This window comes from Hyalella azteca, unplaced genomic scaffold (genome assembly GCF_000764305.2).
Source record: "Hyalella azteca isolate HAZT.00-mixed unplaced genomic scaffold, Hazt_2.0.2 contig11277, whole genome shotgun sequence".
NCBI lineage: Eukaryota > Metazoa > Arthropoda > Malacostraca > Amphipoda > Hyalellidae > Hyalella > Hyalella azteca.
Genome location: NW_025941278.1, coordinates 738578 through 755038, shown reverse-complemented (window position 1 = coordinate 755038; position 16461 = coordinate 738578). Strand labels below are relative to the sequence as shown.

At 35.9% G+C, this 16461-nt stretch overlaps 2 protein-coding genes across 2 annotated transcripts; one reads left to right on the top strand and one right to left on the bottom strand.

Annotated features, from left to right (window-relative positions):
- The first annotated feature begins 217 nt into the window (after nucleotides 1-217).
- On the top strand, nucleotides 218-6289 carry LOC108678815 (methionine adenosyltransferase 2 subunit beta). Its single transcript, XM_018167299.2, has 5 exons — nucleotides 218-475; nucleotides 2863-3050; nucleotides 3524-3676; nucleotides 3915-4108; nucleotides 4643-6289. Exons 1-5 carry the CDS (start codon nucleotides 360-362, stop codon nucleotides 4901-4903), a joined length of 912 nt encoding a protein of 303 aa, XP_018022788.1. The 5' UTR covers nucleotides 218-359; the 3' UTR covers nucleotides 4904-6289.
- Nucleotides 6290-6379: 90 nt separating this feature from the next.
- On the bottom strand, nucleotides 6380-10465 carry LOC108678816 (transmembrane reductase CYB561D2). Its single transcript, XM_018167301.2, has 3 exons — nucleotides 10220-10465; nucleotides 7641-7761; nucleotides 6380-7375 (listed from the first exon to the last, which is right to left on the bottom strand). Exons 1-3 carry the CDS (start codon nucleotides 10334-10336, stop codon nucleotides 6990-6992), a joined length of 624 nt encoding a protein of 207 aa, XP_018022790.1. The 5' UTR covers nucleotides 10337-10465; the 3' UTR covers nucleotides 6380-6989.
- Nucleotides 10466-16461: the final 5996 nt, after the last annotated feature.

Sequence of the window (16461 nt, the reverse complement as noted above, 5' to 3'; positions counted from 1 at the left end):
AAGAAATAGGCCCATGGCCTGTTGCCGATTCTTGAACTTTTCGTGACTTGATTCACAAGGGATCCGGCCTGTGGAACCCGATCTTTCCATAATTGACGATTGATTGAGATAGCTGCTGGACTTATTGCCTGGTCCGTAATTTGCTAGGCATTTTATACAGAGCTTTTATAAAATTTGCTATATTGTAATTTTAGTGCATTGATTAAGTTCGTAAAATTTCTATTTCTGCCATAGCTTCTTTCAGTTCTGATAGTAACAAATTGACTCGGCTGTAACACGTGTAACTACAGCCTCTACGTTCAATAGCCTTCTTGACATTTGTGCGCGATATAAACACTGCCTCTATTGCAATAATAATTATGGAGAAGCAAAATATCAAGATATTGGTGACCGGTGCTTCAGGTTTACTTGGCCGAGCCATTATAAAAACGGCCAGGCAGTTGAATTGGGAAGTTGCAGGACTAGCATATTCAAGGTAACTACGGTAGTTCAAATATTCTAAAAATGGTTCGTTATTGTTTTACCTAAGGCTAATGGTCAGTTGGTCACTGGTCAGTGACCGGTTATGGCCGCCCAATGTGAGTGATTCAGAGTGAATGTGGCGGGTGGCCATGCTTCAAAGTTCAAGCTAACAAATCAAGGCTTTTCATGGAATCACGGCCATGGGACTGGCTGAGTGAACGAAACGGGAAAATTCATACTACAGCAATCCCTTGATTAACGCGGTTAATAAATCCGAATCCCCGAGTTTTACCGTGTTAAGCAAAACCGTGCTAATCAAACTTAAGAATATATGGGAATAATTATAATGAATCCTCAAAAATAGCAAAAGTTACATAATAATTTTTTTTCCACTAAAATTCATCATATTTTTTTTTAAATAATAGGGGAATAGCTAAATAAAAGAAATGCGAATGAATTAACATTTATTTTTTACTGAAAAACGAATTCAATTTCAATTGCACAGTAGTATTAGATTTCTTTCTCTCCTTAGATTTAGATTTCTTCCCTTTTTGTCCATTATTATGATGGTAATTTATCAAGGAAAATTATGTAGTTTGATAAAAATGAGCAGTAGATATGGCAGCGATCTTGATTCTTGACCAGTTAAAGGCTAACAAGTATATAACTAGAGGCCACCGGCATGGCGCACTTACCGGCGAACGTTGCCGAACTCAACCATTCGAGTTATGAACGAGACAAGGCGCGGTTAAACTGACTCTGTAGTCAGCACGAGTGCCTATACGGAACGGGACCTTATTTAAAGAATTATTGGCTGAAATTCATAAAGTAACAACATTTGGTGAATTTTTCCAAAAGTCGTAACAAAAGTAACAACATAAGATCTAATAAGCAAACAGTAACACTTTTGTTATGAACAGAATACCTCTAGCTAGAGGCGGGAAAATGAAGCGTTGTGAAAAAAAGTCGCGCTAATCAAAACTGGCACCGCATAGATTAAGGGTAGGTTGCAAATTTTTTTTCCGCGTTAATCAAAAACACGGTATTCAAACTGTGCTAATCAAGGGATTGCTGTTATTACTGAAAAATTGCAGTTATCTAGTCACCTATTTCTAAATTCTAATGAATTTAGCAGCCCAATTGTGTACTTTCCAGTCTTTCCTTAACAATTTGATATGAAATAATTCATCTAATGATCTAGCACTAGCTGTCTAGCAGGAATCCTATTTGGGATATTGGGCTTAATTCTCAAGCTTCCCAAAATTGCTAGCAAAAATGATTATTTCATGAGTGATTTTTAGAAATCACAGGGAAAAATAGTTTTTTTATTATTTTTTTACTGAAGAAATAAGGAAAAAAAAAGGATAATTGCTGGATCCCATTTGCAGCTATTTTTCAATACTAGGTAGCTGGGCTGCTGGAGAGTGGAGTCTGAAAGGATTGAAAAAATTCAATTTTTTCTGTGAAATATTCTGGCTCTAATAAGATATAGTTTTGATAGGCATGACATTTTGTTGTTCTATAATCATGAAATTGGGTTTGATCTAAAATATAAATGCTTTTTAAATTAGATATTTTTATTATATTAGAGTAGAAAAGGTATATTATAAGCCATATTATCTTCAAATAACTACGGTACCATAGTTGATGATCAGTTCTTTCTTATATATATACCGTAATTTGTTTATTTTGCCATTACACCCTAATTTGCTAAATTGTATGATCAAGCAAATTTGGTATTCCAATAATGAAAGGGACCTTGTGTTGTATAGGATTTGATAAAACCTTATTTTCTTGTCAAGGAAATAATTTTCATTATAAATGACAAATTATGTTAAAAGAAGGGCTAGTTTGTATACAAATTATTTGTTTAAATAAATTCAATAATGTCAGCTTAAAAAAAAAGTTTTCATTCATCAATACCAATAATTGGATCTTATAACTGTAGGGACTGCTGACAATTGTAGCTTGCTGTCTAAATGGTGTTATTGTCCCATCTTCATCTTGATCATGAACCATACCATTCATACTGAAGTGATGAATTGTCATAGTCTATATATAATATAGATATATACACAACTAACACAAGTTTGGTGTAAACATAAATCATTAGGTTATTTAGGTACTCTGCATGCATATGGACTATAAGTCAATGATCTAGGTTCTCATGTCTCATATGCATTGACAGTCAAAATTAACTATATCTTATAAACTGTATAGTAATTGAATTTATATCCTCAACATATATTTTGTTCTATTTGCCCTAGTTTTTGGCTTAAGTCTGTTATATAACTTCATGGTAGTGAATGATAGCTGAATTATCTGTAGTAGGCTATAAATTGAATTTATTTGTAATTATTTGTTTACATTCAAACTTTGTCATCATATTGTTATTTATAGAGCAGGACCTGGACTAGAGAAGGTGGATATTACCATCCCATCTCAGGTCAAAGCTGTGCTGGAAAGAGAACAACCTAACTGCATCATTCATGCTGCTGCTGAGAGAGCTCCTGACAAAGTTGAAAATAAGTATGATGAGACAAGAAACCTCAATGTTACTGCCAGTGAAAATCTTGCAACCCTGGCTAGTAAGTATTTCAATTCCATTAAAATATTTTTACACCTTTTCTGGGTTTGACGTGTTTAGTACAGGAAAATGGACTATTTTGACAGTAGAAGTACAGTAGTCTACAATTTGTAAACACCATTAAAACCAAAATTGATGAAAGAATTGTTTCAATGCAGCATATACATAGGCCTAAGGCCCAACAGGCTTCAAAAAAACAATAAAATTCTTCTTTATTTCAATTTAATACTTCTGCAATCAATCCATTTCAATCATTTGCATGATATCCACTTTGTTATAGGTGGATACCAAGTGTAAAATTATGATTCTATTAATTTCTAGCAAATTTTAATCTCTCAATTCAACACAGCTAATAATAATTTTTGTGTGTTTAATCATAAGTAGAATATTCCTAAGCATAAGCAAATTAAGTAATAATCATGATTTATTTAAATTGAAATGTGTTCATCATAATTGCACTATTGTATTTAACAGGAAGTGTGGGAAGCCGCATAATCTACATCAGCACAGACTATGTATTTGATGGAAGCCATCCTCCATACCGAGTAGATGATGTGCCAGAGCCTCTAAACAAGTATGGTATCACCAAACTGGAGGGTGAAAAAGCTGTGCTGGCTGGACATCCAGGTAATGATTTATTGCAGTGCTCTGTTTCAGAAATTTGAGCTTAACTTGGGAATTGATCATTTCGTCCCTATTTTTCTATCTAATTAAGCCAGTTTGTAGCTGGTCCATATTTTTCACAGGAGCTATTTTTTCATTTTATTGCAGTATAAGTACCTACCATAGATTATTACATATTGAGTTTTCAGTCCTAAAATGTATTTGACTTTTAATAATTTTTTGCCTTATCAATACTTTTCAGATGCAGCTGTCCTGCGCGTACCTATATTGTATGGGCCTGTTGAGTACCTGGACGAGAGTGCCGTGACGACGCTGCTCCGCACGGTGCAAGCAAGTGACACTCCCACCACGGTGTCCAACTACGAGAAGCGCTACCCCATGCACGTTGCTGCCGTGGCAGACATAGTCTGTCAGCTGGTCACCAAGCTGCTGCAGGTGACTCTGCTTGTACATTGATAATGGCAAGCTGTTTTCCTCCCACTTAGAATATTTATATATTTGCTCGTATTTGGCTGATGTAGACTGTGGAAGGAAATAATTTACATCACATGTGATAAATTTCTATTTCTTCCCTTAAAGTGGAAAGTTTTATATTTAGTTAGATAGTTTAAAATGGCTTGCCAACCCTCAAAATTTCCTGTATGCTCACTTTTACTAGGCATCAAAACTAATGAATCTCGTTTATACTAGGCCAACAATAAGTGAGGAATCAACTTCCCATCCTGTAGAGATGTACATGATGAACTATGCATGAGCTAGCTATTTGTAGATTTGAGCAGCTTTGAAAAAATTTAATATAGTCGAGTCTCTTATTGTTTGTATCCCTCATTCTCGACTCTGAAGCATTTCTGACAATACTGATATAATTTATTATTACTTTCACGACTATTTTCACTACCTGAGCTCATTTTGATTTATTTCTACTGAATGGCAATATGAGTGATGTTATTCAATGGCTCCATTTTCCAGAACCCGTCGCTGAATGGCATCTTCCAGTGGAGCGGGCAGGAACAGCTCACGAAGTACGACATGTGTGTGGCAATAGCAGAGGTGCTGTCCCTGCAGCACTCGCACATCACCCCTGACAACAAACCGGCGCCTGGCGCACCTCGGCCTTATGACAGCCGCATGGATAACTCCAGGCTTGAGGAGCTCAATATATCGGCTCATGTTCCTTTTAAAGAAGGAATTAGAGAATGCTTGCAAGAATGGGTCTCCCAGGAACAGTAGTAACCAATGAACTTTTTTTTCTGCTCTATAATTCATAGTCTATTTTGTTTCTTAGTGTTCAGCTATCAGAGCTTGCAATGTGTATCTTATAATATTCTGCCGTTTTTTAGTTAGTTTGTTTTTTTTTTGATTGCTGCTTCTAAGTGTCTTGTCTCGTATTCTTTTGTGGTGGACTATTTGTGAGATTTGTGCCATTAAGAACGCGATAACAAAGTTTGGTTTTTTGCAACAGGCGTTCTTCAATGGTCAATTGACATTTATGATTTTCTTGTGAGTTAACTTTTGTTTTTAGCCCCTCAAATGAGGCACTAGAGAAAACTAAGTTGAGGGTTTTTAGTTAGTAAAATCTAGTCTTACCTAGACCTTTTTGATTGCTCCACGATGGAGTTCTAGATTAAGCCTCTATCTGTACTAATTAGTAAGATTCACACACATACACACATGGCATAGTCCAGTGCCTCAATGTACGAGCCTCCAAACAACACACGGAGTAATTCAACATAGCAAGATGTTAAGACGTTAAACTAGCCACAATAGGCAGCCTAATTTGCCTAAGACAAATTTTAAAACATTTCGGACATTGCAATGTTTTAGGGTTAGGTCACAAAAAGACCAATTTCTTTGGCATGATGAAATGAGTTAAAGTGTTCAAGTATTGATGTGCTGGCGAATCCAACGAAGATATTTAACATGGATATTGAGCAATGTTGCTAAATAATTATGACTGTACCAAACATTAAAAATGGGACCAAAAGGGAGAGGGCTAAATTGAAGTTACGATATGGAGTATGTATAAAAGTACCATTTGACGTGAAAATAGTTTAACCACATTGTTAATAGAATAACTCAAATAATGCACCGCTGATGCAAGAAGTTGACTGAAACCGAAACGCGGGTTGACTCTAAAGCCTACCACGTCTCAAAAGCTCTGTTCAAACATGAGTTCTAACGAGCGCTTTCTCAAGCAATTGCAGATTCTAGTGTATTTGATGCAAATCTGTAGGTTAATGTTACGACGTCCTATTTGAGCGACTTCTTAAATGGAAGACTAATGCAATTTTTCCTGTGCGTGGGGAACTATTGCATTATGAATCTCCGACTTCAGTCTTCTTCGTGAATTATATTGTTATTGAATGGTATATTTCATTAGTTTGGCATTTTTTAGCTCTAACTTGACAAGATGCTTTAGAAGCCAAATGATCAAATTAAAGTGATTTTCCTGAGTCATATCAACGTGTGATGTCTATCGTCTGTCATTGAAATTTATGAGGGGGTCGGAAATTCAGAATAGAAATGCTAGCATATTTATGAGGCTGTTACATTGTGTTGAACTTGTTATTGAAGTGATTTTCGTTATTTTTTAAAGTTTATTAAAACGTGATTCTCTGCGTTTGTCTGATTTACCGGCGTAGATGTAAGTCGTGTATCCCACATTAAAAATGTTAGGCCTAATATTCTCGGCGAATAATATTTGAGTGGATAGGAAAGTTTATTTATGAAACATACAAAAATAATGATTGTGACTAAACTTTGGTGTGATAACAACATACAAAATAGATATACCTGCTCCGTGATAGAAAAATGTCAACAATTATAACAAAATTATTACTTCTGAACTTACAGCTAAGTTTTGGAACAAACCATTGATGAAGTTCGAGGCACCATAGTTAGCATGCAGGACAGGAAAGAAACCTGATAGCAATCCGTACCAACTTGAAAAATAATATACCTGTCGATATTCAACAGTATAATATTGCTCTGAGATGATACGCAATATTGTGTAATAGATTACCATGTTTATCATGCACCAGGGAGCTGATTTTGTTGAACGCGAAACCTGGATGTGTTTTCATAAACTGAAATTTTTAGAACGTATCTACCACGTTTTGCAATATCATAACAAATGAATAAAAACACTCGAGGAATAACTTCTCTACTGTTTCTGCACTCGGACACAATTGATACCCGTGAAATCTTAGATAATTAAAAAAAATACTAACATTTGCATAATCCCGGAGCACAGAAAAATTGGAAAATATTCAAGAAGGGATTGCATAATGCCATTGTGACAGAGAAAAAATGTTAATCAATTCTTTACATTCTTCCAAGATTTGTTTAAAACACCAAGTCCCTTCCAGACCTGTTGGAGAATTGACCCAAGAACTAGAGCTTGAGCTCCTATTACAGTAATGATGGCTAGGGCACTAGCCTGGCTTTGGAACCAAGTAGTGAAAAGGCCAAATATAAAGGCACCAGAGCCAAGGAGATACACTGTGGTACCGCTGATCGCATGGCATCTACGAAGTGCACTGTATGACAACACCGGCTTGGCATACTGAGGGTAGTTCATAATTCCTCCAAAAGTGAGCTGACTCAGTAGCAGGGCACATGCTGTGGCTCCAATCAAGCCATGCCAGGATGTGAAATGGGGCTTGTTGTTCAACTCTTTGTTGTAGTAAATGCTTCCAAAACCTGGAGTAATTGAAATGAGCATAAACAAACACAAACAAGTACCTATTCTTAAACAAATTTTATCCATGATGCACAATATTTCATAATAATATTAGGTACAATTTTTTGTTTTGTATATGAATGAATATTCCATTGGATCCATCATTAATAGACATCTGTTTATATTATATTATTATTGTCCATATTATTAATACTGTCAATGTAAGTGAACATGAACAAATTTAATTCATTATTGACATAGGTTTATGGTTATAGACTAACTCACCTACAGCTGCAGCAATCCCAGCAAGCCCATTGAGCAGCCAGTGCAGGAAGGTCTTAGAACGACGTGAAAGCTTCACGTCACGGTTCAGGAGCAACACAGCACTGCTTAGCATCCCAATAAACTGCAACAACCATGAGTTATCATGAAGAACATTTCAAGCTTTTGGAAAGGATTTTTCAAACTAGATGTCTTTTTATCATTTTGAGGCCCTTTTGGAGGCAGTGAATGGCAGTGATATCATTTAAGTAGCCCTGAATACTGCTAAGTCATGGGAATAGGCAAGATGCTAGCAGCTGCACCCTTGAAAAGAAAAAGCAAGAACTAGGTGGAAGACTTGGTGTTGTAGTGTAACTGGGGAACCTAACTGAAAGAAATTAGACATCAGATGTATTTATATGCCTGTTCAAACTCTAATATATGTTTTTCTAGTAAAATATATCCACTAATTACACAGAACGCCTAAAATACTAATTTAAATATATTCAAACTCTATAATGCAATCGCAATGAACTGGATCACAGCACCTAATATGGAATACTATGGCATGGCCACCAGGCCACATGACCACATCTTCATAATTTGAAGAAATAAATAAATTAGATCAGTACTCATTGCAGTGAGTGACAGAGAGGGCATTTTCTCGTAGAAGAAAATGTGAAGTCATGGACAGACGCACAGGCAGATGGATGGACGGACAGAACAAGCAGTCAAGCACAATATTGTTTTTTTTTTTAACATAACTGAGAAAATGCACTAAAAAGTGTTTATCAAATGTCAGTATCTACAAAAATTCATAAATTGGAAAAGTAAAATGTATTTTTAGAGAATTAATTAATTCAGTAGCAATATAAGGATATTACTCCTAAATTCATAGGTAATCATTGAATGTTAAAGCCCAATTCTGTCTCAAATGCAAAAATTAAAATTAGTACCTCCAAGTTAAATTTACATTTGGGCTGTGGTACATTGGTTTTTTAGCATGCTTGCCGCTTGGTTTGGACTGTGGAGTAAAAAATCAAAGTGACTTTTATACCTGGTGTACATAAAATTAACTCCGACATGCTCACAAGATCTTCCGGCCTTCCAGGCATAATGAAAAATACATTATAAATGCAATTATATCTAGAACTTGCAGTCTGCAGATTTATTGAAAAAAATGCTCCTATTATTAGTCATTTAGTCCTATAATCTAATAATCATATTTACAATATACATTGGTCAATTGCAAATTTTACCTCTTGCTAACCAGGCATGAAATATATCTACTTGGCGAGCCACGACTGAATTTTCCGAGCCGTGGTTTTATGGATTTGCCAGCCGTGATTCCATTTCTACGAGCCGTGATTCTATTTCACCGAGCCGTGAATTCCCTATCTTGGCCATGAAAAGCCATTTACGAGGCGCAAATTTACGAGTCCATGCATGCATAGTGGCAAACCAGTGATTTTTTAGAATCAGTTCATTTTTAATTTCCTCATTTACTCAAGATTTTAACAGATTTCTTATGTAGGATAATTCTGGTATCCAAGATACTTTACTGGTCTACTTATAGAACTCAAAAATGAACTTGAGGAAAAGTCTAAAAAACTCTCTGCTTTGCCACTATGCATGCACGTGTTACCCCAAATCTCTAATTTTACCCTAAAACAGTCAAATGGCAATAATAAAATTTGTCTTTACTGTTAAGTTGAGCACGTGTTAATGCAGTCTCACCACTTTGACATGACCGCAAGTTGAACGCAAGTACGCAACTATGCGCGATCTTCAAGTCTTCAACAAAACGTTTAGTTGATTTGTTTACATTACGATGTTTATGTTTTTTCTGCAGGATATTTTGGCGGGAACGGCAAAGCAATGCAGATTGCGGAAGTTGAAAATTTTATGAAGTGACATGTTTGCAAAGTGCAAACCGTGATTTTTCAATCAAACAAAAATTTATGACATTCAAGTCGCAAGATTTCATACCTAGTTAACCTACTGAAATTATATGATATTAGAGCCTCGATATTTCAGACAAAAATAGGACTTTTCCAGCCCTATTGCTAACTATACTGTCAAATGTCAATGACATATGTATGAAGTGCCAACTGCCACTCTGACTGTCAGTTAGGGACTTAGGGCTACCATGGCACTGATGGCACTGAGGCGGGAGGCCTCAGCAAATACTGCAATGTGAAAGCACAATCATGACTTCAAAAATTGAGACTGAGTTAGTTAGACTGAACCGCCTTGCTAAATGCTAAGTACCTAGGTATTAACTATAACTCTATATGTAACATGTAACAGTAAAATTATAACTGTACCGGTACGGTGGTACCTAATACTGGATTACTGGTCAGAACTACTCAATCATTTTTTCTTAGTCTCAATGAACTAGGTTTCATATCATTCCAATTTCCAAATACTTCAAAAGTCAAAACTGTGAAGCTGTTTTGATCTTGCTGAAAAGTTCGGTTCAGTTTTGTTTACAAATGGTTTCTGTATTGTTATCTATTGATTTCCGGAGACGTAAGTGCCGTGGATTGTGGCGACTTAGGTACGTGGCAACATTGACGTTAAATATACCATTTTATACTTACGGCTAGAGTCATGAAAGCAGGATGATATGAGAACAATGAAGAGCTTGGTTTTGCAAGTATTCCTATGTATCCGACAATGCCAGCTAAAGCTGCTGGTATCACAACGCCTCGAATCATTTTAGCAACAAAATGAAATTTTTAGAGCTCAACAAGAAAGCAACTAGATCCAGGAAGTTCGCAAGCAAATTCCGCTCCAATGGATCCTACGTTTACACTATACAACGAAACGTCAATATAAACAGAGAGCATAAGTAATAGAGAAGAGTATGTCCTCAGTAAAAAATTCTTATCTTGCTAAGAATAAGCACTCCAGACGCGACTGGGGTGCGTATTCTTAACAAGAACATTACTGAAATCTTTATTCTTTACAAGGTCAATTGAATGAATAATACAAACAAATTAGGCCTATTTAAACATTTTTTTAGGAATTACAATTTAATGTAAAAATACATTGCGTTCAATTAACAAGGATATACTAGAGTACGTTTTCTTGAAAAGTCATACTGAGGTGCTTATTCATAACATGCTTCAAAAATTCTTGCAAGACTGTCATATCATCGCTAACACGAGCGTTTATTTTTTTAGAACTACTTTGAAATATTACCGATTGTAAACTTAGTTTGTTATTTTTGCTTAGTTTATTGTTGAATTAGACTTGGAAATAGCCGCATATACAAGTAAAGCACATCACAATCTTTCAGTAAACCCTTGGAAGGGTGGCGACCTAACTTTTATTGATTTTTCATATTCTTTTCGTGTGCATTCATATATTAGTGTTAAACACATATATTCTTTCAATAAAGACATTAAATGTCCACGTGATTTGATTTATTTGTTTATTACAAAAAAATACTAATAATCTACCTGCAGGCATAGAGTTACATGCATAGGAACTATATAATTAAAATCGAATTGTAGACTGGCATTTTACGTACATTATCATGAATATGAGTAGACTCAGACTGGAATCCAAATAAAAATAAACTGATTGCTCATTTAGCTGATATACGCATAAAATTATGGGTATTCATTGAGTAAAGACATGAATGTCTTAATACATAGCTTATGAGCCAAACATTGATTTCTCTCTCATATTTATTTTTGTGGCCAAAATTATGTGCCCGCATCGTATTCGTGATTGCTATTGATTGTCGTACATTAAAAACAAAGCATTTTTTTCTCAGAAGCAGGTGGATGTCGGGCTAAGAGAAAGATGATCGATATCGATCTTAATTTGTTTCCAGCATAAACTAAACTGTTTTCATAGATGAAGTAGAGTATAAAAAATTGATTATTGTAATTATTTAATGTCTGTTACAGTCTTATCGAGAAATAAGTTTCACGGAAAAGGTCATGGGCTCATGGCTTACTAAGTTTCATCAGCCAAGGTTTACCGAATGATTATTTGGATACTATCTTGTTGAAAGGGGCTGAATAGTTGACAGCTACTTCACTTTTATATCGCCCCTATTGGTTTTTAGAATGTGTGAAGGAAGCTTTAAGAAAAACACGCTCTATCAAGTAGCTGGTCTATTGGTTACCCAAGGAAAAAACTATTTATTTATACGATAGCCTGTTTCGGGACCAATAATTATTGTTGCACCTCTGCTGCAAATGTCTGATAGTGAAATTGAAACTAATTATCATAAAATACATTCAATGGTAGTATGAAAGCAGATTCGTGCAGGTACTTCAATCGTTTTAAAAGTCGTCGCCTAATTGGCCATGAACCAATGGCCGTGAGGTGTTGCTGCATAGGAGGGTGTGGTGTAGATTTGAGTCTCCAGCCTTCTCCAGCTCTGCCATGAAGGCTCAGTTAGTCTGCAGAAAACCAGCATGACGAGTGGTGGTGAATGGAAGGTCGAGCGTTCGGTGCGCGCGCAGCTACCCATCGCAGCCTTTGAACGACTTTCTCATGAACTTCTGATGAATTTTAAATAAATTATCATAGTAGTACGTGATGCCTAAATTTCATCGCACAGTATAGTGTGAACTGTGAACGACCCAATATAACTTATTACTTAAATTACTAGAAAGAGAGTTCAGGACCCGGTGCGAAGCGGGATCAATAATCTCTATATCAGGTCGCAAACGTTGGTCGCTTAAAGCGCTCCTGCTGTAACAAGTTCACTTGTCCTCAGCTGATAGTAAATTCATCGTTTATCTGTTCATCGTTTGTCAGTTGAAGAGGTGAGAATTTCAAGCGAATCCTAGAATAAATGCTCGACATTTTATAAATTCTGGACATGCTATGTGACTGGAATATGAACACACGATCACTGTACTGGTGTAGCAGACGATTGTGCCTCGCAGACAGATGTTCCCCCAGTCGTCTGCTGGGAAGGGATTCAACCGTCTCACCTAATTTTATTTCCAAGACGAACTCAATGTAATGCATGAAAATATATTTATAATTTTCTTGTCGATGAAGAATATTATCAATCGTATAACTAGTGCGCTGTCATGCATGCGGCTTTTTTCATTGCCTCCAATCATGCCCTGAAACCAAGTAAGGCAATGTAACCAAAGGCAGTCAGTCATGCATTTCATCGCGATATTACAGTAAATGTTTTTTATGTGCTTCTAGTTACAAAATTTGCACTGAATACTCCATTCCCGTTGACATATGATGTAATTTTACGGTCATTTTTTCTACGAAAGCCTCGATTTTTTTCTGGATCAAATGTTTATCCATCATTTTCTCGTAGTTGCCAAAAGCCTTTATTTTTTTAGCGACCGCTTTTTGTTCCCGCGATTTTTTTCGAGGGCCTTTTCAAGTGCCCTGGCATGTACATATTTCTGGTTGCCACTCCAATTTTATATGTCGAAAATTCATAGATTTCAATTGATGACTTCAAATCAAGAGAAGATGACTTAATATCAAAAGACTATGACTTCAAATTAACAACCTATCAATTATCAAATTAAAGTCAGATGCTAAGATTAAGTACATGAGCGATGTGGCCTCGAGAGCAGCGATAGCTTGATTGATAAGTAGCGGCCTCTTGCTAGGCCTAAGGGTTAGGCTTGTATAGGAAAGGAGCGTGCGCTTCCTTCTGCTCGCTCCCCCACAACATTAGTGTTATTTTAATCCTCACGTAATACCCTCTACCTGAACGACGTGTCGGCTACTTCCTAGCACCCGAAAATACAAGTTGTAGTAATTCGTTGTACAATCTTTTACCTATAACTAAATAAATTCAATTCAAATGATTAAAATTTTTGATGAAGAAGAAGTTATTAATAAAATTTCCTCACATACTTTCGTTATAATAATTACTACTATCGAGAGTCCCGTATTGTATTAAAACGTTCACCTAATATCTTGACAATGAGAATGCAAAACATACAGAATGAAACGTACAAAACATACAGGGCAATGAGAATGAAACCTGTTGGGATACGGCTAAGTCATTTTCGTTTGACAAGTCAAATCGATTATTCCACTAATCAAATTTTATGGCAACTAAAAGCTCCCGTTATTTTCTGTAACGACTCAACTCAATGATTACTCAGTTCAAAGCTCGTCGTAACTAAAATATTTTCAGTTACTTTCTGAAGAACACATATTTTCGGAGAAGAACTTGCTTGTTTGAATAGAGAATCACAACGTTCCCTGCTGATGAATGATGTGCCCTGCATCATTCATCATCAGACGTTCCCTGATGATGTTCCCTGATGATGATGTCACATCATCGTTCCCTGATGATGTGCCCTTTTGTCTCCTTCAAATCATGAAGCATTGGATAAAATCTCTGCGATAACATTTTTTTAACTCTATGAATTGTAATTTCAAAATTAAAGGTGTCTAAGTAATTCATGCATGATAAAATGTGTCTTCATTGACATCGAACAATATAAACAGAAATCTCACTTGCCATTCCCCACTTCATGAAAGTCGAAAAGAAATCGAATATTAAAATTCTTTTTATTCAATATTCTTCAGTACTCTTTGCTGGAAATTTATACCACTATTGAATGAATTCAATTTAGTGTAAGGTACCTAAATTACATTATTTTATTTAAGCATTCATTTATAAAGTGTATTTAAACAATATTACTTGATTTGCAAACATTTCTTTCTCATATGAAGAACACTCATCCTTTCATTTGTTTTCGTTTATATGGAAGCCCACGCACGGTAGTTACGTCTGGCCTTTCTTGCATCAACATCATGAATGATGGATTCAATATATAATATATATATATTCAATATATTCAGATGGATATATTCATGAATGATGGTTTCAATATGGAGCTTTTTCAGAATTTCACTGACTTCCAAACCTCGTCTCCGCTTTTAAAATATTAAAACCTAAACGGGTCATGTAAATTTCGCAGGCGATAACCTCCCATTCAGCAGTGTAACTGCGAATATGTATTTAACAAAACGATTTAACGTTTTACGATGTTTTTTTTTTTGTAGAATCTCCCGTCTATTATCCGTTTAAATCGACTTGGCACTGACTTAATGTTCAATTTAGTATGAGTTAAAACTTGTTTTATCCGCAGCGTGCTCTATAGCAAATTTTTAATTATTTTCGACAATTATTGCTGAAATTGTATTTTATTTTTTTACTCTGCTACACATATATTATTTTCTTTAATAACATTCTACTAATTTGTTTTAAAATAAACTCGTTGCATGAATTCCTCGCTCACAGATCGTCCACGACAGACGTGCAGGAATGCGTAGCAGGTCTTCGTGGATGCGTTCACTTGCCTTTTCGTTTGTTAGTGCGTGAGCACGAACGACCTTCGTGGCGTTAACGGTGTGCGTATTCTTCGGCATCGTAACGCATAGTATTCCGTACGCAGCTATGCGCTCGCAAATGCATTTATTTACTTCCTTTACAAAAAAAAATGTAACCGTATCACTCGCATGTAAATCTTCGCGCGTTTGTGCTTGTGGAGAATTCTCGTGCTAATTCTTCGTAACACGTAATTATGTTAACTACAATAATTTCGTTATCGCAAATAAGCGAGGGTTAGTTAAAAGTTCTAACTAGCATATCACTCAATTAAATATTTTTATGATGCAAACAACACTTCTACACTGCAACTGAAACGATGATTAGTCGGGCAGTAGCTGCTAAGCGAACAAACTGTCACTGATGGATTCTTCGGCTCCAGGTCATTTACATATGTCAATAGTTTTATGTCTCTTATCCTAGCGACACTTGTACAACCGCTGTCACTACTGCTACTTTGAGCTATTATTCAAACAGTAAATTCTGTTTTTGTCATTTCCGATGTTGCCGCTGCCGTTGATACTCCTGTTGTTGCTACCTCATACAGTCTGAAAATGATTCTGCCACCCACTGTTCGGAAACGTGCGATTGTTACTGTATTTTTTTCTGCTGACATCGGTAAATAATGCAAACCCTACTGCTTTTGATATATACTGCGATGTTGTTTACATCGTTTAATTTATGTTATGCACTGCCGCTTTTGCCTTATATCACTGCTGCTGGTGCTACGGTCAGCCGCTGCTACAACGTGCTGCTACAATTACATGGTGTACTGTATGGGATGAGCTGCAGCTACAAACATATACACTGTGCAGTTCAACACAAAACTTCTTCTGTTATGAAGGCGACGGCGTGGCCAAGACAATGCCGGCGCACGCACCACTTCCTAGTGGTCTTTTACCATCCAAGGCTCACACCTTCAGCTGGACGGTCATAAATGGTGTGGTGGTCACGAAACGAGTTATTATTCCATCGAAAAGAAGTTAATTTTTTTATATTCCTTGGTCTCATTGTTGAAGAGACTAGCATATTTATAAACTTTTAAACTGTTAGTCGTTCAGTTTTGCATAAATAAGTCTTAACTTCCTTTTTGATGCCGAGACTAGTTTCGTAATCCTTAGTGTTGCTACAGCATTTAAATTTACGACCTTAAGAAACTACTCACATTTTTTTTTATGTGGGGAACATTGACGCTAATTTTGAGACCGCCGAGCATTAATATATTAGAAATGGAACAGTCATTATTTTCATGAACAATAACAAAATATTGGCACACATTCAAATCGTCATATGGATTAATTATTATATAACTAATTAATTATTATAAATAAAAAACAAAATATCGGCTCACATTCAAATTGTTAGATTAATTGTATTATAGAAGATATTTCAAGCCTACAAAGCAACGTGAAGTATAATTAAAAAGGAAGCAAGTGCGACCGACAACTAGCGTTGCTTCTAACTTCTCAGAAATGTTATGGGGAACTGCAC

What these genes read in the sequence shown, in the direction of transcription:
- LOC108678815 (XM_018167299.2), top strand. Translation starts at nt 360, where the DNA reads ATGGAGAAGCAAAATATCAAGATATTGGTGACCGGTGCTTCAGGTTTA. An exon ending in TGTGCTGGCTGGACATCCAG is followed by an intron (nt 3,677 to 3,914) that starts GTAATGATTTAT and finishes AATACTTTTCAG; the next exon opens with ATGCAGCTGTCCTGCGCGTA. An exon ending in TGGTCACCAAGCTGCTGCAG is followed by an intron (nt 4,109 to 4,642) that starts GTGACTCTGCTT and finishes TCCATTTTCCAG; the next exon opens with AACCCGTCGCTGAATGGCAT.
- LOC108678816 (XM_018167301.2), bottom strand. Translation starts at nt 10,336, where the DNA reads ATGATTCGAGGCGTTGTGATACCAGCAGCTTTAGCTGGCATTGTCGGA. An exon ending in CTGCTTTCATGACTCTAGCC is followed by an intron (nt 7,762 to 10,219) that starts GTAAGTATAAAA and finishes TGGTTGTTGCAG; the next exon opens with TTTATTGGGATGCTAAGCAG. An exon ending in TGGGATTGCTGCAGCTGTAG is followed by an intron (nt 7,376 to 7,640) that starts GTGAGTTAGTCT and finishes CAATTACTCCAG; the next exon opens with GTTTTGGAAGCATTTACTAC.